The sequence below is a fragment of the Neofelis nebulosa genome, chromosome 2, assembly GCF_028018385.1.
Source record: "Neofelis nebulosa isolate mNeoNeb1 chromosome 2, mNeoNeb1.pri, whole genome shotgun sequence".
Lineage (NCBI taxonomy): Eukaryota > Metazoa > Chordata > Mammalia > Carnivora > Felidae > Neofelis > Neofelis nebulosa.
In genome coordinates this window covers 6,566,285-6,593,793 of record NC_080783.1, presented here as the reverse complement: position 1 = coordinate 6,593,793, position 27,509 = coordinate 6,566,285, and the positions used below count along the sequence as shown (strand labels likewise).

General features: G+C 42.7%; 1 protein-coding gene and 1 long non-coding RNA gene across 13 annotated transcripts in view; one reads left to right on the top strand and one right to left on the bottom strand.

Annotated features, from left to right (window-relative positions):
* The window catches only part of USP40 (ubiquitin specific peptidase 40), a 90,711-nt gene extending 71,758 nt beyond the window's left edge, over positions 1–18,953 (bottom strand). For 4 of the 12 annotated variants that reach the window (XR_009254061.1, XR_009254062.1, XM_058700678.1 and 1 more), the window contains exons 1-8: positions 18,807–18,947; positions 16,964–17,181; positions 13,820–13,887; positions 12,318–12,431; positions 9,466–9,630; positions 7,139–7,342; positions 5,032–5,175; positions 2,786–2,914 (exon numbers count right to left, since the gene is read on the bottom strand). Coding sequence is in view for 10 of the 12 variants with exons in the window: in XM_058700678.1 (XP_058556661.1) it covers positions 2,786–2,914; positions 5,032–5,175; positions 7,139–7,342; positions 9,466–9,630; positions 12,318–12,431; positions 13,820–13,887; positions 16,964–17,162 (1,023 nt within the window). In the remaining 2 variants the exon portion in view is untranslated. The other 8 variants (XM_058700660.1, XM_058700664.1, XM_058700671.1 and 5 more) reach the window with 8 other exon arrangements.
* A 2,765-nt stretch (positions 18,954–21,718) lies between these two features.
* LOC131495631 (uncharacterized) lies at positions 21,719–26,026 on the top strand. Its single transcript, XR_009254032.1, has 2 exons — positions 21,719–22,092; positions 25,814–26,026. It is a non-coding gene; the product is annotated as an uncharacterized LOC131495631 (long non-coding RNA).
* Positions 26,027–27,509: the final 1,483 nt, after the last annotated feature.

The window sequence follows — 27,509 nt, the reverse complement described above, 5'->3', positions numbered from 1 at the left end:
ACCAGAGGTCTCTGCTACGGGACCCCGGACACTAAAGACACCAGCACGAAGAAAGGTAGTATGATAAGAATCGGCGCGAACTAAGTACGGACACACTGAGGGCTGAATTAGAGCAGATGAGGGCAGAAGAACTTTCCTTCACCTGACTGGGAATGTGCCCCACACCTAACGTCTTGGCAAACGTGGCACAAGCACCCGAGAGTGATGCTTCCGTGGCGCTCTCGGCCCAGAACGAAATGGAAGGTAACGGACCGGAAAGGGGGACACAAACCAGTCCTTCTCCAAACATGTCTGCAATATAAGAGGCGTTTAGCGAGATGGTTGGTTGTAAAAATCAATAAACTGATGGTAATTGCATTTCGTACGCTAGCCACAAATAGTCCAAGAAATACAAAGTACGGCCACAGCCCCACAGAACATCTTCTTGGTGGAACAGTTTGACTTTTTAAACACCCAAATGCTTTTTAATATCCAAGTACAACGGACAGAGCATCAGAAATGCAGACAGGTGCTCTGGAAAGCAAACACCAGCAGGTAGAACGTGCATCTGCCACACTGCTGGCACCAAGAGAAGCGATACCACTGCGTGCGGCCAACTATTCACGAACAACCCCAATTGTCTGATCGTCAGGAAGCTGTCGTAAGCATCCTATTCCTACCATGATGGCTTGTAACTCACATACTGACATCTCACTGTGTTCTAGTTACACGTTAGAAAGCTGGCCAAGAGGCTGGGGTTGGTGCGTTACACCTTACGACTTTTCCCACTGCAATTAATTGGAACTAAGACTTCAGTTAGTGCTTTCCTTCAGAACATCTTAAGAAAATTACAAAGCTTTTTTTGTAAGAAGCTCTAAAGTATGAAAAGATCTATCCGGTTTACATATCTAGATTCAAAACTCTACTACTTCTGAGAAGGTGTGTACATGTGTGAGAATACTGACAAGCTGGTTCTAGGAATGTCTGCAGAAGAGTAAAAGGCCAAAACAGTAACAATACTCCTGAAGAATAACAACATACAGGGAGACTTGCCTGGATCACGACTTAATGATAATGCTACAGAAATTAACAACGTGGCATCTGCCTACCAATAGAAAAAAGAACAATGAACACAATAGATGCCCAAATGGACTCATATGCAAATAACTGACAGAACAAAACTGGCACTGGGGATTGGTGGGGAAAGAATGGATTATTCAACAAATGGGAATGGGCAACCAGATACCTAAATGGGGGGAAAAGTCACACACCATTCAGAGGAAACCATTCTGGGAAGACTGAGAAGTTTTATTTAAGTTTTTTAATGTTTATTTTTGAGAGAGAGAGAGACAGAGAGAGAGACAGAGCGTGAGCGGGGAGGGGCAGAGAGAGAGGGAGACACAGAATCCGAAGCAGGCTCCAGGCTCCGAGCCGTCAGCACAGAGCCCGACGCGGGGCTCGAACTCACGAACTGCGAGATCATGAGCTGAGCCGAAGTCGATGCTTACCTGACTGAGCCACCCAAGCGCCGCAAGACTGAGAAGTTTTAAATATATAAGGCAAAACTATACAACTTTTAGAAGACAATACAAGAAGAAAATCTTTATCATCTTTGGTCGGTGCCGTGAAAGACAGAAAAGCCGAGGAACAGTTACCAATTAAAGGAGACTTAAGAGATGTGCCAACTAAGTAGAACGTGGGACCTGCACTGGACGCTAGAGTGGGGAAGAAATGCTGTGAAGGATCCGGAAGAGACAACTGGTAGAATCTGAATATAAACTCTTTATTGGAGAGTAGAAAGGTTTCAATGTTAAAGTTTCTGACTGTGATCTATGCTTGTGTAAGGGAACATCCTTGTTCTCAGGAGACAAATGCTCAAGTGTTTAGGAGTGAAGGGGCCTAATGTCTTCAGCTTAATTTCAAATGGTTCAGCACTCCTACGATGTTAGCTGTGTGTCTGCACAAATTTGGAAATTGCTGTTGTTTTTAAAATGTTTGTTTATTTTTGAAAAAGAGGGAGAGAGAAAAGGCCAGCTGGGGAGCGGCGGGGAGGGAGGAAAGGCAGAGAGAGAGAGGGAGACAGAGAATCCCCAGCAAGTTGCACAGTCAGCGCAGACCCCGATGCATGGCTTGATCTCACGAACTGCGAGATCGTGTCCTGAGCTGAAATCAGGAGTCAGAAGGTTAACCGACTGAGCCACCCAAGTGCTCCATTGTTGTTGTTTTTTAAAGTTTAAGTAATTTCTTTCTTTCTTTTAATTAGTTTTCTTTATTTCTATGAGGCAGAGAGAGACAGAGCACGAGTGAGGGAGGGGCAGAGAGAGAGGGAGACACAGAATCAGAAGCAGGCTCCAGGCTCTAAGCTGTCAGCACAGAGCCTGATGTGGGGCTCGAACTCAGAAACTGTGAGATCATGACCTGAGCTGAAGTCAGACGCTCAACGGACTGAGCCACCCAGGCGCCCCTCTTTAAATAATTTCTACCCTCAATGTGGGGATCTTGAGATCAAGAGCCACGTGCGCTTCCGACTGAGCCAGTCGGGTGCCCCAAATTTGGTGAATTGTTAACAACTAAAGAATCCAGGTGAAGAGTATATAGAAAGTGTTTGTACTATGCTGGTTTTTCTTCTGTATGAAACGTTTTAGAAATAAAAATTTAAAACTTCTAACTATTAACTTTGCTTCCCTATAAAAATTTTCTAGGGTAAATACATATAATAAATGGCAAAAGGTCATTTTCACCAAAACAGTAAGACCAAAAAAGGGAAAAAGTGCAAAGATACTTCTAAACTAATTTCTATGCTTACTTGAAATTGCCAGGTTCCCAAATGATCGACATCTTTAATATACACGTGATAATGTCCTCCATAGCAACCACCTTGGTGGATAATAACCGAAAAGAGGTCATAAACATACTCCAAGTCATCCAATTCACTCTATAAGAGAAAAGAGCATAAACATTGATAGTTTACTTGAAAGGTGCCAGTTATCTGAGAAACTTATTTACTTGGAAAGTAACTAGTATTTCTGGTTCAGGCAAAAGATGAGAGATACAAACAGATGCAAAGTGATAATTTTTTTCATTAATATAGAAATCGAAAAGTAAAATTATGGTCAATTTCCTAGCTAAGTGCTCAATGTTTTACCTCTTTCACTTCTGTTATTTCAAAGTATGTTAAAATAATGTGACAAACTACTTTTTTTAATTTTTTTTCAACATTTTTTATTTATTTTTGGGACAGAGAGAGACAGAGCATGAACGGGGGAGGGGCAGAGAGAGAGGGAGACACAGAATCGGAAACAGGCTCCAGGCTCCGAGCCATCAGCCCAGAGCCTGACGCGGGGCTCGAACTCACGGACCGCGAGATCGTGACCTGGCTGAAGTCGGACGCTTAACCGACTGCGCCACCCAGGCGCCCCATAAACTACTTTTTTTTAAAAAGGGCCTAAAGTTTTTTTTTTTTTTTTTTTTTTTTTAATTTTTTTTTTCAACGTTTTTTATTTATTTTTGGGACAGAGAGAGACAGAGCATGAACGGGGGAGGGGCAGAGAGAGAGGGAGACACAGAATCGGAAACAGGCTCCAGGCTCCGAGCCATCAGCCCAGAGCCTGACGCGGGGCTCGAACTCACGGACCGCGAGATCGTGACCTGGCTGAAGTCGGACGCTTAACCGACTGCACCACCCAGGCGCCCCATAAAAGGCCTAAAGTTTTTCTAGAGGAGACAGTGGCTGTTAACTAAACCTGTGGTGGCCATCATTTCGCAATATACGTAAATCAAAACTTATCATGCTATACACCTTCAACTTACAGAGTGATGTCTATCAATTATTTCTCAGTAAAACTGGAAAATAAAAAAAAAAGGAATTAACTCAATTATCCTGTTTTATTCAGGCAGTAAATGGAGGGGGACAAGTATATTAACTTATGCTGGAAAAACTGTTCATTCTGTATGTCCCAATAAAATAAAACCCAAAAAGCTCAGAAATTAGGCTTGAAGTAGAGGAAGGCCCATCTGAATTTAAGAATAAATGAAACATTGGGGCGCCTGGGTGGCTCAGTCGGTTGAGCGGCCGACTTCGGCTCGGGTCACGATCTCACGGTCCGTGAGTTCGAGCCCCGCATCGGGCTCTGTGCTGACCGCTCAGAGCCTGGAGCCTGTTTCAGATTCTGTGTCTCCCTCTCTCTGACCCTCCCCCGTTCATGCTCTGTCTCTCTCTGTCTCAAAAATAAATAAACGTTAAAAAAAAAAAATTAAAAAAAAAAAAAAGAATAAAGGAAATATTACTTTTATATATAGAAATTCAGTAGTTAATTAATAAATGTCCTGGTCTTAATGAACATATAAATAATGATTTGTAAATAAGAAACACAGCAGTCTCGTGGCTCTGATGTTGGCATGTATAGTGATTATATAGACAATAGTTTAAAATGGCTTATAAAGTAGGTTACTTGTAATAATTTGTTTTCAAATTACGTGTCTCAAGGATTATCAACTCTAGCGAAGTTCCCATTACCTGTTCACTTTCTACATGTGTAATTCATTACTGCATCTCATGTAAACTAAATCCAAATAGCAAAGTACTAATTAATGGTAATCTCTCCTAATGTAGGGTCATTTCTAATTTTGTTCTTAAATTTTCCTCTCAAAGATCTTCCAAGGAGAGTTTAATAAAAAGAGCTGAGAACAAACCATACTTCAGAAATTCAAAAGGACTGTAATCAACCAGTGGTTCTCAGCTGGGGCTGATTTTACCAACCCTCTCCCCCCAGGAGACATGGACATTTGGCAAGGTCCGAAGACATTTTTGTCACTACTAGGGGTGGGGTGGGAGGGTGGGATGCTACTGTCATCTAGTGGGTAGAGGCCAGGGATGCGGCTTAAAATCCTACAATGCATGGGACATAGACCTCACAACAAAGAATGACCCAACTCAAAATGTTAACAGAGCCAGGTTGAAAGATTCTGCAGTAAGTCAACTGAAAACCAGGCCGATAAAGATTAAATCCTGACAGGGTAAAAGAAAAAATTTCAAAATAAAAGAGTTCAAACCTGTTCACAAAAAGGCTTGAGATTGATCCGGAGAGGGAACGTGTAACAGCTAGTTTCCTTGTATCGTTCGTGCTTCACAAAATCAAAATTAAATCTTAACAATGAAACAGTAAGAAAGGGAGGCAGCTTACGTAATTTGGCCGACTGTTAAAAGAAAAATTTTTACAGTTTTTTAAAAAGCAGAGTTATAGAAAAGAATATGTAAGATATCTTAAGATCTGAAAAGGCAACCCATGATGCAGTTTTAAGAGAAATAATGTCCTTAAATCACATAAATTCATCACCTTGGATTCAATTTAGCTGACATGAACTCATCTATTTCATGGGACCAAAGGTGATTTATCACTTACTTATGTTTACAACTAAAAAGTTACAACCCGAGTTCATGTTTTTAGCGCGGATATCCCAAAATCAAAGCTGTCCAACAAACGTGTTGTAACTGGTGCTCCCCACTCTAACAGTGCTCCCTCCCTACATGAGCCCTGGCATTTCACCTTCCTCCTTTGCCCAGGACAAAGGACCCAGTGATTGGGGTTTTATAATGAATGCCCTTTAAAGCAGATAAAAAAATATTTTTGTTTCCTTGTTTTAAGACAAAGCACTAAATGAAGCTGCTTTTTATTTAGAAGTCATCAGCTTCCCCCCAGTGTGTTAGCTCTAATGGTATGCTGGCTAGGGGGTGGCAAAAAAACCTTCTCATCTGTTAAATCATCGTTAATGGTATTATCATCCTTACATACAAATATCTAACGTTCTTAAAAATATATTTAAGACAATTCCACAAATTGGGGGTTAAAAAAAAAGTTAAGTGAGAAAATGGCAACATGACATGGCAGATTTTCCAAGAAGTTTAAAAAAAAAAAATACACCTAAAAAACCCGAGTATCTCATCTACAACAAGGCTGAGAAAAGTGACTGTGCTCAGAATAAGGAAATCTACATTAATTTAGGTAGCACGACCAAACTGAAATTTAGGATGCAATTTAAAAAATATCAAGACCAAAAAATTTCCACTGAAAAAAAATTAAACCAATGACATACCACTGACATACAAGAACTGCTTTTGTTGAGCTCAGGGTTCTTGTTTTACTAATGTGCTAATTAAGTTCAACCAAAACAAAGAACGTGTTTACGTATCTTTCCGAGACCTTTCATCCTCCGAATTTTATATTTATTTTACTAGACTGTAGTTGTGATACCAAAGGTGAAATACCAAATAAATAAGCAAAACAATGAACCTCTCTGTGTGTCACAAAAAGGCAAAGGCTGGATGGAAATGCATACTAAAGAATGTTACATTCACACTGGTTTCAAATCCTATTGTGAAAAGCTACAGGCGTGGAGTTTGTTTTTCGTTTTTCATTTGTTTTTTACATTCACCTACAACCTCCAGGAGCTAAATCAGTATTCTGTGTTATCGAAATCAGTCCTCATTTTGTTGGAAAATTTAGTAACCGTCAGCTCTAGGGATGGTGCTCTCTGTCACACAAAATACCTGCAAAGACCCATCTTCGGTGGTGGCTCCTGAAGCCAGTGCTCAGTAACCACTGACCGGGCAGCCTATGGCATCATCTGGCAGCAGTGGCTTAGTCACTAAGGCTTAGCCCTCCTGTCATCCCCACAGTGAGAAAGGAAGCACTCTGGTTGAGTATTTCCCTCCTCTGTGGGAGGAGGAAAGGGCTTATTCGATTTGCTAGCGTCAGGGAGGTGTTATCTGTCAATATCGTAAAATAACCACACGTGCAGGAAATGAGGCCGTCTGTTGTCACAGCAGGAGGCAAAGAAAGAAAAGCGCAATGAGCTTTTTGGCAGAAACAAAAACATACCGCCTTCTTCCTAGTGGTACTTTGCCAAAAGCAAGGATATGGGCAGTCTATTAAAAAAAAAAAAAGTGTTTTTAAGAAATGCTGAGGTACAGATATATTTTTCTTGGGAGGGAAAGAAGTTGTGAGAACTGTTGGGTTGAAAACTTAAAAAAATGCTTTACTGTAAAAAATTTAAATACAGATTTGTGGAATGGAAAGGTGTTTTCACTCCTCAGTTGCAATTAGGGGCTTCCTGTGTATCCTCCAGACTTTCTCACGCAAGTTGGCTTCACTTGACAAACCTTGGTGCTGCCGAGTGCGGAGGGGGCGCCCAAGAGAAGGCAGGTGTCTGTCTTTACCTTGGCTGCTTTAACCAGCCTGTCACAAGTCCCACAGTGGTACAGGTTGTCATAGTCAAAAACTTCCTCTTCTACATACATGTTCCAGAGTGCATCTTCCAAACCTGATACGTTTTTGACTGCTACTGTGAGATCTAAGAAGTCTTCCTGAAACACACATGAATGTCATATTGAAAGAAAACAATTTCACAGTGGTTCACAAACACATCACCAACTCCTACATATGTTGGGAATAACAGATAACTTTTCCCTAAAACACTGGACGTAGTATGAGGGGACAGATGGCCTGATTGGATACTGTGAAATTCATCACACAATATTACCCTAAATCAAACTGTAATTTGGCCTAAAATATGTCACGAACTAGTCTGTAAGTTCCCGGCAGCTACAGTAAAACTTACTTTAGTTGGAAATAAGCCACTGAACACACATCTGGACTGAGAAGCGTTATGTGTTCAGTGCTTACGAGTTCTGTCTCGTCTCTAGGCTAGAATGGCACAGGCAGGGCTGGACCCTCTAATGTAAACCCCGCTTCTTCATCTCTGCTAGGGCTGGTTTACGGGAGTTGTAAGAAAATTATTTTGAGCCAGCATAAAAAGGTATTTTTCTGAAAAGAGGACAGAATTTGCAAACAGCAGTCTGTCAAGTCTGCTGTAACTACATTTCAATGGCAACTTCTAACTTCTAAACACGTGAAATCTGATCAGTTTCAATCATACATAGTTCTGTGGGTGTAACAGCATTGCCCTAAGGGATTACAGGGACTGTAAAATAACTACTAACTAGCTCATGGTGGAAATCTAAAGGAACAGAAGCAACATTTATATGTAGTTTATAATATGTACCTATGAAAAGTTGATGTCTATAACTTATTAGGTGCCTTCATGTACATTATGTCTTAAAATTATTTTGTGAATTATTACAGTGTAGTTAAGTCAATCATACGGTAATCCAAAGACACACAACGTCTTAATATTTCCAAATTAAGCTGACCAAATCCTCTATCAGCACAGGCAAAAAGGACCAAAAAGTTTTTGTTTTTTTTTTTTAAATTTTTTTTTTTTTTTCAACGTTTTTTATTTATTTTTGGGACAGAGAGAGACAGAGCATGAACGGGGGAGGGGCAGAGAGAGAGGGAGACACAGAATCGGAAACAGGCTCCAGGCTCCGAGCCATCAGCCCAGAGCCTGACGCGGGGCTCGAACTCACGGACCGCGAGATCGTGACCTGGTTGAAGTCGGACGCTTAACCGACTGCGCCACCCAGGCGCCCCAAAAGTTTTTTTTTTTTACACCAACTCTTTCATTAAAAAAAAGGAAAAGAGGGGCGCCTGGGTGGCGCAGTCGGTTAAGCGTCCGACTTCAACCAGGTCACGATCTCACGGTCCGTGAGTTCGAGCCCCGCGTCAGGCTCTGGGCTGATGGCTCGGAGCCTGGAGCCTGTTTCCGATTCTGTGTCTCCCTCTCTCTCTGCCCCTCCCCCGTTCATGCTCTGTCTCTCTCTGTCCCAAAAATAAATAAAAAACGTTGAAAAAAAAAAAAAAATTAAAAAAAAAAAAATATACACATATATCCAAAGAAGCAATTAATGCAACATTTAGAAAATGGCATTTAATATTTTACTCATACAGTCAAATACAGCAATTTTCTAGAACTCTTGCCATAATAAAAAGAGGCTATTAAGGGACAACTGTTCAGTGATGCAACTATGTGCTGGGTAAGATTTATAAAGCAAGCAGAGACATTATATTTACAGGAGCAAATTTCCAATATCTAATTTTCAAGTAGATTAAATGGACAACATAAGCTCACACATACAAATGAATTTTCTAAAGGATATTAATAAACTAAATCCAATATTTAATTATAGGTGTTTGTCAATGTAAACATTCTTTAGTATTCTCTATTTCTATCACTTCCTTAATTAACTTTTGTTACAATACTCCAACCAACCATGAAATTGGGTCTGCTCATGAGGCCACAGATCTCTACCTATAAACATTCCCCAAATCTATTTTCTAAAGATTAGAGTACTGAAGAAAAGATTAAAGCTACGTTTTAAGATATTTGCTTCTTTTAGTTTATATGAAGAAATCTGAATCATAAACTCAGGATTTAGGTGTAGGTGGAGTAAAAGAAAATAACTGATAAAGTTATTTCTAGTAACAAACGCTTTAATCCTCATGTGGTATTACAGATCACAGATTTAATTATGTGAATTATAATTTATGATATAACTTATTACTAAAACACTCTTGTATATATATTCACCTGCTTTTCACTGACATTCTTACATTCTTTACAAACAACCTGGTTAACAATGGTCCCGTGATACAGACGATTGATGAGGTCATGGCCGGAGGTCCCGACTAAAGAAGTTTCCAAAGCACTAAAGAGAATTCGATTCAGTTCTTGCACATCATGTTGCCTCATTTCCTATAAAACAGGTAACTTTTAAATGTGATTTTGTGCTTCAGGTTTTTAAAAACAGATTTTTAAAGTGGTATTAGTTACAAAACATAAGATTTATCTAGAAATCCAAAGTTAAGCCTTGATCAAATACAAGGATGACTGGGCTAAGCAAACGGAGAGCAGGTGAAGAGATCACCACTGTTTTTACTTTCACTACAAAATGAAAACATGAACAGGGGTGTTCAGTGTGTACATACAACTCAACTCACTTGAAAACAGGAAAGTGCTTTCATTCTTGTGGGAAACCACACACGGCCACAGCACAGGAGAGGAGGGAGAACACAGCAGGCACAGAGCAGTGTCTAAGAGCTGGCAGTGTATGCACAGCAAAATCTCCCTTACATCAGGGGATCCGAATTACCAGCATTTGAAAAGAACCAGAATTTACTGTTTGCACATGCAGACCGACTAACGCAGCGCTGAGAAAAATTCTGAAGCAACTTGCTTCACTCCACCAGGGGTTATGCAGCTGTGTGTGAACACACCGAGCGCCTTAAGCACAACTGATAATCCAGAGCCAAGGGGATGCCAACACTCAGAAGTGGAGCAGAGGAGGAAGAGCCAGGGCCGGGGGAGAGTCACAGGAAGCAGCAGAAGCTGGTGCTTTAAGGGGGGGGGGGGGGGGTGCAGCAGGGAGTGCTCTCGAGAGCCCGCTCAGAACAGAGAAGTGTCTCCTGGAACTTGGCCCGTGGATGTCATGAGTGACTTGGACAAGAAGGTAGAAAGGAGGTAGAGGGACAAATGAAAGGTGCAGAAGTAGAGACCATGAGGGAGTGAAAAGAAGCTGATAAAGTGGATGAAAGCTGGAGCAAGAAGTGGGCTTCAGGATCTTTTTTCTTGATTTTTTGAGATACTAGAGCATGTAAATTTCTCCAGTATCACTGGCTCTGAAGGGACCGTGTGGAAGTGTGCAGGCTCTGTTTCTGAATAATTCTGAGGCTGCAAAAGGTGCCTCAGAGTCCCTCTCTACCAGTCCTAGAGGGTTTCCTGAGAGGTTTTATTTAGAAAGTAATAAATAATAAGGTTTTCACTGCTTTAAGAGTATGAAATCAGCAACTCAGTGGCAGCTCATGATCTAAAAGGAAAATCCATCAGCAGATGACTAGATTGAAACACAGCGTGGCATATCCCTCTTGTACAGTATTACTTGGCAATAAAAATGGATGAAGTGCTGATGTGAACAACACAAACGAAACTGGAGACATGATTTAAGTGAAAGAAGCTAGTTACAAAGGATCACATATTGTATGACTCCCTTTCTGTGAAATGTCCAGAACAGGCAAATCCGTAAGGGTAGAAAGTAGATGAGTGGTTGCCAGGGTCTGGGGGGAGAGTGTCTGCTAATGGGTATGGGGTTTCTTTTTGGGGTGGTGAAAACGTTCTAAAGCTGACCGCAGTGATGGTTGTACAAGTCTGTGAACATACTGAACAGCTGCTGACTCGTACCCTTATGAGTGAATTTTATGGCATGTGAATTACAGCTCAACGAAGTGGTCATTTTTAAATGTTTTTATAATTATTATTTTTTTAAGTTTATTCATTTATTTTGAGAGAGAGCAAGCATAAGCGGGAGAGGGCAGAGAGAGAGGGAGAGAAGTCCCAAGCAGGGTCTGCAACTGTCAGCGCAGAGCCCGATGTGGGGCTCAAACTCGCGAACTGAGAGATCATGACCTGAGCCAAAACCAAGAGTAGGACACTTAACTGACTGAGCCACCCGGGCGTCCCACAAAGCTGTCATTTTTAAAACAAGGAAAGAAGAAGGACTTGACCCTAAGCGCCTGCTCTAACCCAGAAACTTAACTGCGTAATACCCCACTTCACTTCAAAACCCAAGCCGTACCTCTTCAACCTCACAGCATCATCTGGTTTAGGAGATGCTCGTCATCAGAAGACCACAGTTCAAAGTTTATCTTTGAAGGCAATGTTACGTTTTTCTGGTCATTGCCTCTTTAAATTCTGCAATGGTCTCCCACACCTGTCTCTTGTAAGAATACATCTACTCCATTAAAAAATCACAGCTCATCAATATCGACAACAAGCACCTTTACTCGCTGCTGACATGTTTAGTGTTTGCATGTAGTGAAGTACCCTTTAGAAACTCCAACAGAAAACGAGAGAACGTGCACACACAGTAGGATACGGGAAGAAAATGAAGAGTCAGGAGGGAAGCAGGACAGAAAAATGAAAAGACCAGCTAAGAACGTTTTCACCGTTTTCCTTGAAGCAAATGTTCCAATGAGAATACCCAGATTCAAACACAAAGGCATGTCATCAAGGTAGACAGAATTGTTGCCGGCCGCTTTTTAAGCTGGTTAGCAATTTGTTACATAAATGAGAATTTCCATGTAATAGACACCATTATCTCAACTAGACTATATAAAGGACAGGGACTGTACAAGTCTCCCTGTGTCCTCTCCCTGTGTCCACAACCCTCTCTCCGAAGCCAAATCACACCCATTCATAAAATCTCGCATAGAGCAAGTGTCTAGAAATAGATTTCTGGCTTGTAATTATTGAACGTGAAAAGCAAATATTTCATCTATTTCTTGAGACTCTAAGACAAAATGAAAGGAAGTCAGATACTGTTATTAAACCAACATTTACTCTTTATTGCTGATAACTCTGTTCCTTGGAGAAGCTGACCTTCGTACCTCATCACTGGTCCACCCGAAGCTGTCAGTGAGGTCCGTGGTGGACGCTGCATCCTGGTCTAAGAGCAGAAGCTGAGCAAACATCCGCTGTAACTGTAAAGGGATGATTCGAACCTGAAAGAGAAGCAAATGAGGTGTGCACCTCTAAATGAGGTCCTTTAAGTGTCGGTGGGGGCAGGGAGCTTTAAAAGAACGGCAAACCAGTTTTCTCCTTTCTCCTAGTCCATTCACTTCAATCAGGAGGAAGTTTATAACTATTACATGGGTGAACTAAGATTCACTTTTTTATTAAGATTCTAATTCAATCCAAAAAGCTTTAGCTATCTGAAGTTTTCTACCTCGACACGGTACACGATCATTACTAACACCCAAATAGTTCTAAGAAACCACCCGATTACTCACAGTGGTTTCAGTCTCTACTAGTTCGCTCCCTCTCTAAAATCTCTCAGAGACACACTCCCCAGGAGGAATTTTCCAGTCACGATTTTCACTCACTCTGGAGTCCGGACACCTCACCTGCTTCCTGCTTTATCTGGTGTGGGGCGGGTTAGGGCAGGCAGAGAATGTTGCTCAGAGCCTCGTGGGCAGACTGGACTTAAGTATCTAAAGTGAGAGTAAGACTTTAGACACCTTTATGGCAATCTGACATCATTGCCGCCACATTTTTATTACATGTTACAAAGTATGACGTGCAGGAGATGGGGAAGAAAAGGAAATAGGTAAAAATTGCCTCTTCGCAACACAGGTGGTCTCAGAAGAACTGGGCTGGATCACAGAAGACTACTATTACGAAGTGCAGATGTTAGCCCGAAAGCAATAAACTTCTGAATGGTGTTTAGGCAAGGAGGGACACGATTAGAAATGCACTTTTAATAAACCAATTCCTCACGTGGTTTATTTCCAGACTACTAAATTAAAACAGCACCAGTGTCTAAGTTTTGTTGTTGTTACATATGTGAGTATTAGGTAGATTTTTTGGTAGGCTAGTGTGGGTCATTTGCGAATATCTTCTTGATCAGGTTGTGTCTATAAAGCCGCTCCAGCACTATATTTGGAGAAATAATTCTTTTTGGGGAGGAAGATTCCCTTACCAGTACGGTGTATGAGCCAAATCACTTTTCTGAAAATAAAGATTAATATTCAGTAATTAATAAAATTATGGATTTCTATGAGCAAGGAACTTAATTCCTTACTCAGAAAAACATTTCCTCAGGGGTGCCTGGGTGGCTCAGTCGGTTGAGCCTCCGATTTTGGCTCAGGTCATGATCTCATGGTTGACGAGTTCGAGCCCTGCGTCAGGCTCTGTGCTGACAGCTCAGAGCCTGGAGCCTGCTTTGGATTCTATGTCTCCCTCTCTCTCTGCCCCTCCCCCTGCTCATGCCCTGTCTCTGTTCCAATAATAAATATAAACATTAAAAAAAAAATTTCCTCAATACTCCCAAAAAAAAAAACAAAAAAAAAAAACACCCCACAAAAACACCTGTAAATCACAGATTTAATACCTTTGCGTCAGGTTTATCCTTATCCTCGAATGAACCAAGCTCTTCTGGGCCAAGGGAAAATAAGGCTTCTAAACAAAAAGGTAGAATCAGTGATAGAGAAACGTCATTATTTCATTTTAGAAAACTGTTTTAGAAAGCCAAAGCCTCCAGTAAATAAAATCAGTTAGAGATTCTGATGTATGTATGTATGTACATACTTCATCTGAAGTATGATTGTGGCAATGTTTATACTGTGACCCCATACATTTTATTTCCTGATAACATTACTTTTTTTTTTTTAATTTTTTTTTTATGTTTATTTATTTTTGAGACAGAGAGAGACAGAGCATGAACGGAGGAGGGTCAGAGAGAGGGAGACACAGAATCTGAAACAGGCTCCAGGCTCTGAGCGGTCAGCACAGAGCCTGATGCGGGGCTCGAATTCACAGACCACGAGATCATGACCTGAGCCGAAGTCGGACACTTAACCAACTGAGCCACCCAGGCGCCCCATGATAACATTACTTTTAACCACTGACTCTATAAAGTGGCATGCTAAGGTTTCAGTAGGGAAGATCTACACAAGGAAAACGATGCTTATGAAAGTACAAACAGTAATATCAGAAATCTTTGAGGGTTTTCTATTGCCTATGGCAGTGGGTCCCAAAAGCCACCTGAGGAAACATACAATATATAAAAGTATCACATGTTCATTTACAAGCCACATGTGAGGCTTTCAACCATCTTTGAAGAGAAAGACCACCTTGATCTCTGAGATCACACCCTTCGTTTTTAGTATAACAATGTCTTTTCTGTGTTAAGGGTAGGAACAGATGGTAGTGACCTTACCTGGAGTGCTAGTCTCCACAACTGTTTTATACTCCCAAGTCTAGGCATGTCGCTCAATGGGGCATATCTGAATCTTATGGGAAGTCGACATTCAAACCACATGGGAACCCCTACTAGGACACTTTGATCTACTCCAGGGAGAGAATGGATGGGATGGGTATTGTTTCCCTCTGCAGACCACTGCTGCCCAGGTGATTACTATTACGAATGTTACACTCCTTCTGAGCTCCAGGCAGGAAATGGGAAGAAATGAGCTACAAATCTAAAGGTTAAAGCATAAAACCATACAAGGACTTTTACGATCATTTCCCACTACTCTCCGTCACCCTGAACCAGTACAGTGGAAACCAATCCAGCCCTACTCAAGATACTGTGCCAGAAGATTCCAAAATTATTCTCCCCCCAGTACTCTGCCAATTCCTACCCCCTTCTAAAACTGTATCTCCTCTTCAGTCGGCATCAGGATCCATGCTAAGCCGTATAAGGAATGCACAGTCCACACTAAGATATGTGCTTGGCCAGTGACCTCCTTTGCTGAGAATAAGATGGCCTGGGCTTTTGCTCAGTGGCCATCTCCATTCAGCCCTATCTTTGCTCAGGTGCCCTCTCTATGACCTGGACTGCCCGCCCACCAATCACCTTCCTCAGTCTCTTTTCAAGGCTACTTTTCTACTGCAACTGTATTAAAGTTTGAAAGACTTTTAATCTCCTAGGAATCTGCTGAAATTCATGCTGAAAATCTCTAATGGTGGAATAACTGCATACATTAGGGAGATATGTTTACGGACAAGATGGAGTCAAGGACAAATGGCTTCACTCTGAAATCCCACATGCAGTTTCATCCATTAGAATGGCCCTGGGAAGGGGATGATGGTAAATATTTACTAAATCTCTGGAGGCAGGAAGTGTTTCCAAGCTAAGAAGCAACAGAAAATGTCAAAAAATTTTGCTAAATTCGGTACTGATGGGAAGTGGGGGATGAGATACTGGACACAGGATGAGCCAGGTTGTCTGTCCTCAGCATGAGGAGACACTGTGGAGAACTGAGGCACAGTCATGCAGCTGTGTGGTTCAAGGCCCCAGTAGGGGCCACGTGAAGGTAATGTTCATATTGAAACCAAGAGACTAAGACCCTTGTGGAGGAAGCTAGTTTGCAGAGATGGGAATGGTACAAACATAAAGAGAAATACAGTGGCAAGAAATCAAGGGTCCAGTGAGGTCAGGCTGGCTCCCTGTAAGCGGTTTCAAGGAGATTCCCTTATATTCTTGTAGTAAACCCCCCTTTTAATTGACCTAATTGAGTGTGTTTCTGTTCCTTGCACATAGTCCCTTGTCTAACATCTTGGGTCTTTGGAATTTCCAGCTTTGAGAAAGGTAATAAGAAGAAAGCTATATATATGTTAACATTACATCCCCAGCAGGATCTGGGATAAACAGTATCCATTAATTAAGGAGTTCACATTCCTGGAATAAACGTATGAATATCCACCCAAGTGAGACAGCTAAGACTATAAACGGCCTCACATGTGGTTGGGTTCTGAGGCCAAACAAGTTCAGACCAGGTTATTGGAATATTCTGGATTTCAGAATTGCAGATAAACGTTTGTGGACTGTATAAATAATGGGACATCCCGTCCTTGCTCCAAAAGGCAGGATTTAATTGTTTTAGGTAACTTGAGTGTTTATTACTTTAGTGAAATTAAAAATTTTTTTTTATTTTAAAAATACAAATAGCATAACAATAATGAAGGCTGGCACTCACGACAAAATTGTCTTTATGTGGTATTTTAAATTCTAGGAATCAGAAAAGCAATTCATCGTCTTATTTTTGTTACTAAAAACTACCGTGATCACACAGACTATATTTTTTTTTTTTTAACATTTTTTTTTTTTTTTAAATTTTTTTTTTTTCAACGTTTTTTATTTATTTTTGGGACAGAGAGAGACAGACAGAGCATGAACGGGGGAGGGGCAGAGAGAGGGAGACACAGAATCGGAAACAGGCTCCAGGCTCCGAGCCATCAGCCCAGAGCCTGACGCGGGGCTCGAACTCACGGACCGCGAGATCGTGACCTGGCTGAAGTCGGACGCTTAACCGACTGCGCCACCCAGGCGCCCCCACACAGACTATATTTAAGATAATGTAAGCTTCACATTTCTCTAGAGAGAATTACCAATTTACGTCTTTCAGCAGCAGTAATACACCCATGCTGTGGAATACAACTTTAAGATACTTTTGTAATTTTGCACAATTGATTACAAGTAGAGACAAGGGTACATATTACTGACTAATCAAATGCATGTAACACAGCATACCTCTGAATTCGGGTGTGAAATGAAGAGTCTGAAGAAGGGAATTGAGGTAACAGGTTCCACCCTGATTTCTAATTCCGCTTAAATTGGTGAATTCTCTAGGAGCCGGTGGCTCCAAAACCTTGGTCTTTAATTTCTTCTCATTTCCATACTGATAATTTGACACACTGGAATAATCTTCTTCAAACAGATCCCCAAACATCGTGACACTAAATACTACCCTTAAAAAAAAAAAAAAAAAAAAAAAGACAGGTTATACAAATGCTTTTATTTTTAAAACACATTTTCCACACACCTCCCTATCTTATGCTTGGGAATGTCTCTTTTAAATCGTTCCTTACAAAATTTATCCAGTAGTTTGGGGTTTTGGAGACTGCAAGACCTGGATTTTCTCATCCTTGCTAGGACACCCTGCCTGTGTTACCGCAGGCAAGTTACCTAACCTGTGTTCTTTAGATATACAATGGGATACCACCTATCACTCAAGGTCCTTTAAACCAATTGAGAGAATTTAAGAAAGGCACTTGGTGCATAGGGTTTGGCTCGCAATAAATAATAGCTGTTTTAAAAGAGGCATATTGGGGCGCCTGGGTGGCTCAGTCGGTTAAGCGTCCGACTTCGGCTCAGGTCATGATCTCACGGTCCGTGGGTTCGAGCCCCGCGTCGGGCTCTGTGCTGACAGTTCAGAGCCTGGAGCCTGTTTCGGATTCTGTGTCTTCCTCTCTCTCTGACCCTCCCCCATTCATGCTCTGTCTCTCTCTGTCTCAAAAATAAATAAACGTTACAAAAAAAAATTTAAAAAAAAAAAAAAAATAAAAGAGGCATATTGAGGGACACCTGGGTGGCTCAGTCAGTTCAATGTCTGAGTCTTGATTGCGCCTCAGGTCATGATCTCACAGTTGTGAGATCCAGCCCCAGGTCGGTTCTTCCCTGAGCGATCAGCCTGGAGCCTGCTGGAGATTCCACCCCTCCCCCACTCACGTTTTGTTTTCTCTCTCTCTAAATAAACAAAAACATGTATAAAGAAAAAGTAAAAAGGCATACTGGAATCCCTAGTGAAAAAAGAAAGAAAACCCTTCATTAACCCTTATCTACTGCTGGGGTGGCAAAGCCAATCCTAGACTCTTGCGAGTTAATAAGGGCCTGGGGACGTTCAACCACCTCCTGAAATCTCAGCTTCTCACACTCCTTGTACCAAGTTATGCCACTCAAAGGAATTAAATGGAACAAATTCATCTCTAAGGCAGTTTAGGACATGGTCCCAAAGCTAGAGGGCGGGAAGGAGGTTCACTGGGAGAAAAAACTGCCATTAAAACCAACGAGCCTAAAGGCCCCCCCCCAACACGTATCCAGTGATGACAACATTAGGTCTGGGAATCTACAGGACCCGCTCAAGGTCTCACCTCGAGAGTGGAGGAGGGTCACTTGGAGATGAGAAATATAAAGTGCCTAGCACAGTTGCTAAGGGACAGGAAGCGCTGAAATGCAATATATTCCTTTTCAACCCGTTCCTCAGAAGAAGAAAAAAAAAAAAAAAAAAAAAAAACAAAGCACAAAAAAATGGAACTTGAACGTCCGGCCTCGAATTCGTGGTCTGGATTCCGGTCTCCCCCACGCCGGGGCCCGAGGCCAGGCCCTCAGGCCCTGCACGCCACCACGGAGCCCAGGGGCGCGAAGAGACAGGGGTCCCCGCGGCCGCGCACCGCTAACGCCACGCCAGGAGGGCGCCGCGTCCCGAGGCCGCCCGGGCAGTCCCTCGCTTCGCCGTCCTCAGGTGTGCCACCCACAGCGTCCGTGCGCCTCCCACGTCTCCACGCCGGGAACCCCGGCCGCCAGCCTCACTTACTGCCTAAAGCCCAGCCCCACGAGCCGGCCCAGACCCACGGTCGAAACAAACGTACGCGCCCCTACTGCGCGCAGCCATGCTTGCGTGGGCAGCTGCCGCGCGGCCCGGAGCGTGAGGGATTTATGCAACGCGCGGACTACGCTTCCCAGGACGCCCCGCGAGAGCGCCGGCCCGCCGCGCGGCGCCTTATGGGCAATGTAGTCTTTTGCCCGCAGAGTTCTGGAGTCGTGGTGGGAGGGCTACGTTGGAGATGCCATCTGTTCAGGGGTGCGCGGGTCAGTTTGGTCCGCCGGCCACGCGTGCGTTCACGTTTTAAGAGCTTATATTGACTGCTTTTCGCAATCCAAACTAATCTTTTGGCATGGCTAATTGCCAAGTTACCTGCACATTGGAAACTGTAGGGCTTCAAGTTTGCCACGCTCTTTCATGGAAAAATGTTTCACATAACCGTAAACCTTTATGACATCCTCAGTGTTTGTTTTGTCCGTACCAACTCTAAGTAGCATACCCAGGAGTACGTAAGAACCTCAAAATTTCCCTCTCGTCCCCTTGGAGACTTTCAGTGTGGACTATTTCAATAGCCTGTTCAGGCTCTACTTCTGACATCTTTCTCCATCCAGGAATCAACGAGGAAGACAGGGAGAACACCGTTTTTACATCAGCAGGAAGGTCTGAGAGATTGAGAACAGCAATAGTGATAGATAAAATGGCAAAGCGGGTGTCAAAGTAAATCCTAAGGGATTTGTACTTGGAACTTTTTTCTTTCTTCTTTTCTTTTCTTTTCTTCTTCTTTTTTTTTTTTTTTTTTTTTGAGATTTTAGTGTTTTAAAGTAATCTCGAAACACAACGTGGGGCTTGAGCTCACAACCCCGAGATCAAGAGTCACCTGCTGTACAACTGAGCCAGCCAGGTGCCCCTGTACTTGGAACATTTTAGGGAGATGACTGTGGCTGCACTATTCAGGGAGTGTTCGTAGAGGAAGAACCAGAGGCAGAGGACCAGCGGGAGGAAGCTAAAGGTTTAGATTAGGAAACCACAGTGGGAATGGCGGTTCACTGTTATCATCAGTCATCACTGGGTAACCTTGCCCCCTCGATAGCCTCCTCTCCATGACTCTGCTCCCTGGTTCCATGATATTCTATCCTGTGATATTCTGCCCTTTGACTCCTTCTCCCTTGTCTGCTGTGCTTCATCCTCCTTTTCCTAAAAGTAGATAGTCCTCAAACTTCCATTCCCTGACCCAGAATGAACGCCTGAAGGTCAGCTCCGTGAAGACACAGGCTCTCGGTTCCACATAGGTGTATCCCAGCCATCTCAACAGTGCCTGGCTCATCACAGGCTTTTAATAAATATTTGTTGAATAAATGAATGATTTCCTAACACCATCATCCTTCTCATACAGCATCGGAGTCTTGCAGCTATATTTGAAACTTCATCTTTTGTCCATGAATCCGACCATTTGTGTTGCCTGGACAATACTTCGTTCATTTCCTATGCTCCCCCTCTGCCCATCAGACCTTCCCTGAGCCTCACCTGCATTAGGATGACCGCCTTTTCAGTGGAATCTCATTTTATCCATCCCATCCTACATGTCGCTAGGAGATCCACCCTGAGGTCACACTTCCTATCGAGAAGCTTCAGCGTTTCCCCAGTGTCTACTCTAGAAACTCCTCATTGTGATGTTCGTAGTTCACTGTGGCCCCAGCACCCTTCATGCTGTATTTCTCACTACTCACCTGTTTTCTACTTAAAGTGTTCCAGATGTGCTGTCTGCCTTCTTGCTTCCGTGACCTGCTTCACGTTGTCCTCTCTGTGAGGGATATCTGTCCTCTCAGATCCTCCCTTCACTCCCTTCCAATGAAAACCCATCTCAAACCCTGACTCATCCATTAAGTTTTCCACATCTCTCTAAACACGACATGACATTTTCTTTCACTAAGCCTTTGGGATTATATGTAACTCTCCTGTAAGCCGTGAATCTCGCAAAGTCACGTATGATCATTTTGTCAGTGTCTCCAGCTCAAGGATTGCGCCGTATCTGCCCTGTCGCCCCTGCAGCAGTTACCCTCCAATTACAAACCCAGCGGACACCTTTGGGTCTAAATCCATCTCCCCATTCCCCCTGCCCCCATCGACTTCCCTTCTGTGTTAGTGAGTGATCCCATCACCTCTCCCTCTGCCTGTGCAAGAAACCCAGAAGCCATTCTTGAATCTACACCCGTCCTTATAACTCCACCCCATTCAAACCACAGTCCTGCCAGCTCTTCCTCCCCCATACTAGATTTGATCTCCTGTTTCCATGCCCCTGCACAGATCAGGCCCACACGCTACAGTTCAGCCTTCACTCGGCAAGTGCGCTCTGGGCGGTTGTGGGTGCTGGGCATGGCTGCAGGTGTGCTGGCCTCCAGCGATGGACACACCTGACAGGTCAGCTCTCGCTGCAGCTGACATTATCTGGGCCACCGAGAGTACTGGGAAAGGTAGCAAACATGATCACATCAGACAGCAACAGGTGTTATGAGACGGAGTGATATGAAAGAGCACGGTGGGGGTAGGGTAGGGTGGCAAGGAGAGATGAGTTGCCCTTTATTTTTCCATTCATTCCTTCACTCATTCTTCAATGAATATTTCCTAAGCATCAACTATATTTAATAAGCATTCACTAGCAAGCACAGGGCTAGCTCGATATCTAAGATGTAATATTAATAAGATTGACATATTGAGGTGCCTACATTCATGGAGCTCAATTTTGAGTGGAGGAAACTGAGAAAAGGCTGTTTGAGGGCTGTGCACAGTGATAAGTGGCTCCAGGGAGACAATAGAGGGATGTGACAAAGTGAGTGGCTGGCGTGAGGGTGGGGGCTGTTTCTGATGTCGTCCTCAGAGTAGACTTCTTGGAAGAGAGCTAACAAATGAAGAGCCCAGGGAAGATGACTCCAGGCAGAGAGAAAAGCAAATGTTAAGGTCCTGAGGTGGGAAAGAAATTGTCGTGTTCCAGATGCAGAAAGGAGGCTGAGTGAAGGGAATAAGTGGAGTTGGTTAAAAAAGGTGGATGGGAGCCAGGCTCATGCAGCACCTTTTGGCCAAGGGAAGGCATTCAACGGTGTTATGCAAGAGATAGCTTAGTGATCGATGTTGGAAAAGACCCCTCTGGCTTCTGTCTGCAGGGCGAGACTGAAAGCAGGACCTTCAGTCAGGAGGCTACTCCTGGCATCCAAGCAAGTGATGGTGGCAGAATGGTGGAGATGGAGGTCGAGAGAGGGCAGATCGGAGATCTATTTTGGAGGTAGGACAGGACGCGGCGATGGGTTGTGTGGTGGCTTTGTAATGAGTCAGGTGGGTCAGGCTGGATTTCATTTCTTGGAATTCCCTTCCTTGGATGTTCCTGATTAGGATGTGTCCCCGATGTTTTTGCCTGAAATTACAGGGTGGAAGGGAGACAGAAGCCATTATTGTCTTCTTATGTGCGGATGTTCAGGACAGGTGATTTTGTGGCTCCCACAAGTTGTCGCCTATCTGTGAGCTCCTACCCTGGCTCCTCCCACACCTGAACAGGTGTGTTTAGCTCTGTGAGGAAGAGCGCGAGCTTCTCCTGCAGGACCGCTGGTCATCAAGGTTGGAGGCACTGAGCACACTGCAGGTTTCTAGTCCCTTCTTCTGGGTTTCAGCCCATTTTTGTGTGTCCCAGCATCAGACATGAGGACTGTTTATAGAAATCGTCCAACCAGCTCCCACTTAGTATAAAATCAATTCCCTGTAACAAATCCTTGACCATATGTATCTTTGGTGGCTTCACTTCTCTGATTGAGCCCTGTCTGATATAGGGCGAATGGTGGGGCTTGTACACTTTGTGACCTGAAGTACTTGGTAGATGGAAATATCATTACTGAGCCTGGAAACTTGGGAAGAGAAGGAAGAGGTCATGTAGGGAAATCAAGAGTTGGATAGACTAAATTTTAGAAGCTGGTGAAGTAGGATCTGAATGCCATTAGAGTCTAATCTGTACTGCCAGAATATATAGATCAGGACCAGGGAGCAGTTTTCGAGTTGTTTTCATAAGAAAGAGCTTCCCCAAAGCCTGGGATGTCTACAGATGGAACAGGTTGTCTCCAGGGTGGGTTGAACAGCTGACGTGTCGGCCGGACGTCCAGGCAATGGGCAGAGGTACAAAGCTACATACTTGTTTTCAAGTAATCATCTAAAATCTTTTCTTCGCTAAAATTTTAAATAGTGGCAAAGGATGTTTTAAGAGTTAATACTTTAATTTTTTTTAAGTTTATTTATCTATTTTGAGACAGAGACAGAGAGAGGGAGAGAGAGAGTAGGGGGATTAGAGAAAGAGGGAGAGAGAGAATCCCAAGGAAGCTCCCCATTCAGCATGGGTTTAAAAGACTTGGTATGAAAAAAGGAATATAAAACATCTCATTCCTAGGGGCGCCTGGGTGGCTCAGTCGGTTAAGCGGCCGACTTCAGCTCGGGTCATGATCTCGCGGTCCGTGAGTTCGAGCCCCGTGTCGGGCTCTGTGCTGACAGCTCAGAGCCTGGAGCATGTTTCAGATTCTGTGTCTCCCTCTCTCTGACCCTCCCCTGTTCATGCTCTGTCTCTCCCTGTCTCAAAAATAAATAAATAAATAAATAAAAACGTTAAAAAAATTAAAAAAAAAACCCATCTCATTCCTATTTGATTTCATGTTGAAATGATCATATATTGCATATACTGGGTTAAGTAAAATATATGATTAAAATTAATTTTACCTGTTCCTTTTGTTTTCTTAATGTGACTACTAAAAAATGTAGAACTACGTATATAAGTCATGTTGTATTTCTAGGGGACAGCGCTGGGATAGATGTTTGTACCTAGGCCTTTTCCATAGATCCTACTGATCAGGAACTAGATCTTTTTTTTAAATTTTTTTTTCAACGTTTTTTATTTATTTTTGGGACAGAGAGAGACAGAGCATGAACGGGGGAGGGGCAGAGAGAGAGAGGGAGACGCAGAATCGGAAACAGGCTCCAGGCTCCGAGCCGTCAGCCCAGAGCCTGACGCGGGGCTCGAACTCACGGACCGCGAGATCGTGACCTGGCTGAAGTCGGACGCTTAACCGACTGCGCCACCCAGGCGCCCCAGGAACTAGATCTTAAGTGCTGTTATTAGGGAGGGGACAGGCAGGGACCTGGGTGTGAGAGGATGGAGAATTTTTGGTTCATGGATTGGGGAACACCAGGTTAGTCGATTTATGGTCCAACCCCCAAGATTCCTGATTCTGCGCTTGGGTGGAAGTTTTTCTTCCTCTTGGGTACTGCCCACAGACATTCTCCAACAGGGCATCCTGCATACAGTGGAATGACACCACATCTAGAGGTCCACCCCGGCCAGAAACTGCACAGAGATCCCACAGATATAGTAATAGATATAAGCAGTAATTGCTTAAGGCCAGCTCTGTCAAGGTTCATAGTTACTTTTACAAATACTCTGGGATTTTTGCCCCAAATGGTTGGCATCAGGTAAAAGACCCTGACCTGAAAAACTTATAGTTTTATTTAACATATTATGAGTTTCCTTATCTACACCGTGTCATTTACTGTACAATGTATTTGTTATGCGGTGCCATAAATAAGAATCTTTTCAAACAATGGGGCGCCTGGGTGGCTTAGTTGATTAAGTGTCCAACTTCAGCTCAGGTCATGATCTCACGGGTCGTGGGTTTGAGCTCCACATCAGGCTCTGTGATGACAATTCAGAGCCTGGGCTCTCCTTTGTATTCTGTGTCTCCCTCTCTCTCTCTGCCCCTCCTGTGCTCATGCTCTGTCTCTCCCTGTCTCTCAAAAAATAAAATAAAACATTAAAAAAATTTTTTTAAAAAAGGTTCTTTCCAACTGAAAGTCATGTCTTATTAGTGGGTTATAAAATCTATCCAGAGGGGATTGTAATCAGCATTTAAAAGGAGACAGAGGTAAAAGAAAAGAAAAGAAATAGCATAGGATGGGATTAGATGGAAAAAAACAGAGTCATGAGGAGATCCATATCTGTGTACTGTTTGAATGTTATATATAAATTATCTCTGTGAATCCTCACCCAAATTCTTTGAAAGCCACTGTCTTCGACCGCCTGTTGACCTCGTGGAAAACATTTGTGCAAACTTTTTTTTTTTTAATTTTTAAAAGTTTATTTATTTCGAGAGAGAGAGCCAGCAGGGGAGGGGCAGAGACAGAGGGAGAGAGAGAATCCCAAGCAAGCTCCATGCTGTCAGCACAGACCCTGACATGGGTCTTGAACTCACGAACTGTGAGCTGAAGTCAAGAGCTGGGCACTTAAATGACTGAGCCCCTTACGCGCCCCCATTTATGCCCACTTTATACAGAGTGGGCCAGTGGTCACCAAAGCGGAGAGGACAAGACAGTGTGTTGAAATACTAGGATAAAAGAGTAGTTGTCCTTTCATGTATCAGGAAGTCATTCCTTTTTACTGTCGAGAAGCAGTTCATTTATGGACATACCACAATTTGTTTATCCAGTCACCTGTTGATAGGCCTTTGTGCTGTTTCCAGCTCTTTACACTGCAAATAAAGTGGCTGTGAATATTCACATGCTGTGGCCGTGCACTGAAGAAAAAGTTCTCGCACACTAGACTGAGCAGACATGGAGGACCGCCTCCAGGAGACAGCAGTAGCAGCAACAGTAGGCTGCATGTAGCTTTTATTTTCTATTTTATCAGATATAAGTATTAGAGAGTATCAAAGTATGGAAAGAGAAGACAAAAGATCTTAGTGAAAGCGTGCAGGGAGCACGTGCAGCTCCGAGGAGTGTCAGGAAGTTACAGCGGGTTTTGGATCTAATGCCGTCTGTGGGATCATAGGGCTCTGTATCTCATAACGCTATCGCGTTCGACAGCCTTGAGCCCAGAACATCGCTGACGTTTCGGCTACTGCCCCATTCACCCTCCAGGGCTCACAATATATTCTCTAGCAATAACTCCACGTCTCCCCGCTTTTGTCTTTTGGTTGTAGGAACCGGGGTGGCAGAGGAAGGGGCGAGCATCTGGGTATCGACAAAGAACACCTTAGGTGATGTGAAGCAGAGAGACGTCATCATTTTGAAGACTGCAATGGGAAACAAAATCATGACTAATACTATAATAGTAGTAAACCAAGAATGAAGATTGAATGCAGAGAACCAGTTTTTGGGGTTGATCCAATGAGAAAAGTCATTGACAGCATCAATGTTTGTCAGAACATTATAGTTTTAATTTGACTTCTGTAATGACTAATGACGTCTGTATATATTATATATTCTGTACGTAAGTTCTTTATCAGATATATGCTCCACAAATATTGTCTCCCAGTCTGTGGAGTCTCCTTTTTTAAAAATAAAATTTTAATTTTAGAATAGACTTAGATTTACAACAAAGTTGCAAAAAGTAGTTGAAAAAACTCCCGTATATTTTGAGTCCAGGTTCCTATTGTTAATAACTTCTGTTTATGATGCATTTGTCACAACGAATGAACCAATATTGATAAGTTATGATTAAAGTCTGTATTATATGCAGATTTCATTAATTTTTACCTGATTTCCTTTTCTTTTCCAAGATACCATCCAGAATAAAATATTATAGTTAGTGGCTCCTCTAGATAGTGACAGGTTTCTCAGACTTTCATTGTTTTTGACGACCTTGGAAAAGTTTTTTCCTTACTATGTTTTAGTGTTTTTAATTCCTCCAGTGTTAATAGTTATATTTTTTACAGTGAGGAATTTACGTGGTGTAAGGATCTAACTTCATTATTTTTCTAAATGGATAGTCCATTGTCCCAACATCATTTAATAAAAAATCCATTCTTCATCTGTTGAGCTGAAGTGCACCTTTATCATATTTTAAATTTCCATATTTATTAAGCATCTACTTTTTAAAGTTTTTTTTTTTTTTGAGAGAGAGAGAGAGAGAATGGGGGAGGGGCAGAGAGCGAGGGAGAGAGAGAATCTCACGAAGGCTCTGCACTGACAGGCAGAGCCCAGTGTGGGGCTTGACCCCATGAACTGTGAGATCATGACCTGAGCTGAAATCAAGAGTTGGTCTCTCAACCGACTGAGCCACCCAGGTGCCCTTGCATCTACTTTTGAACTCTCAGTTTTATTCTGTCAATTTATTTGTTTACTCATGTGCCAGTATCATATTTTGCTTATAGTAGCTTTGTAGTAGGTTTTAATATGTGGTAGGGCAAGCCCCATACTCACTACTTTTCTAAATTTTCTTGATGAGTCTCATAATTTACTCTCTTTCACAAAATTAAAAACTGTCTTGTGTAGGGGCGGCTGGGTGGCTCAGTCAGTTGAGCGTTTTTTTTTTTTAATTAATTAATTAATTAATTAATTAATTTTTAAAACTTACATCCAAGTTAGTTAGTGTAACAATGATTTCAGTAGTAAATTCCTTAATGTTACTTACACATTTAGCCCATCCCCCCTCCCACAACCCCTCCAGTAACCCTCTGTTTGTTCTCCATATTTAGGAGTCTCTTAGGTTTTGTCCCCCTCCCTGTTTTTATATAATCTTTGCTTCCCTTCCCTTATGTTCATCTGTTTTGTATCTTAAATTCCTCATATGAGTGAAGTCATATGATATTTGTCTTTCTCTGACTGCCTAATTTCGCTTAGCATAATACCCTCTAGTTCCATCCCTGTAGTTGCAAATGTCAAGATTTTATTTTT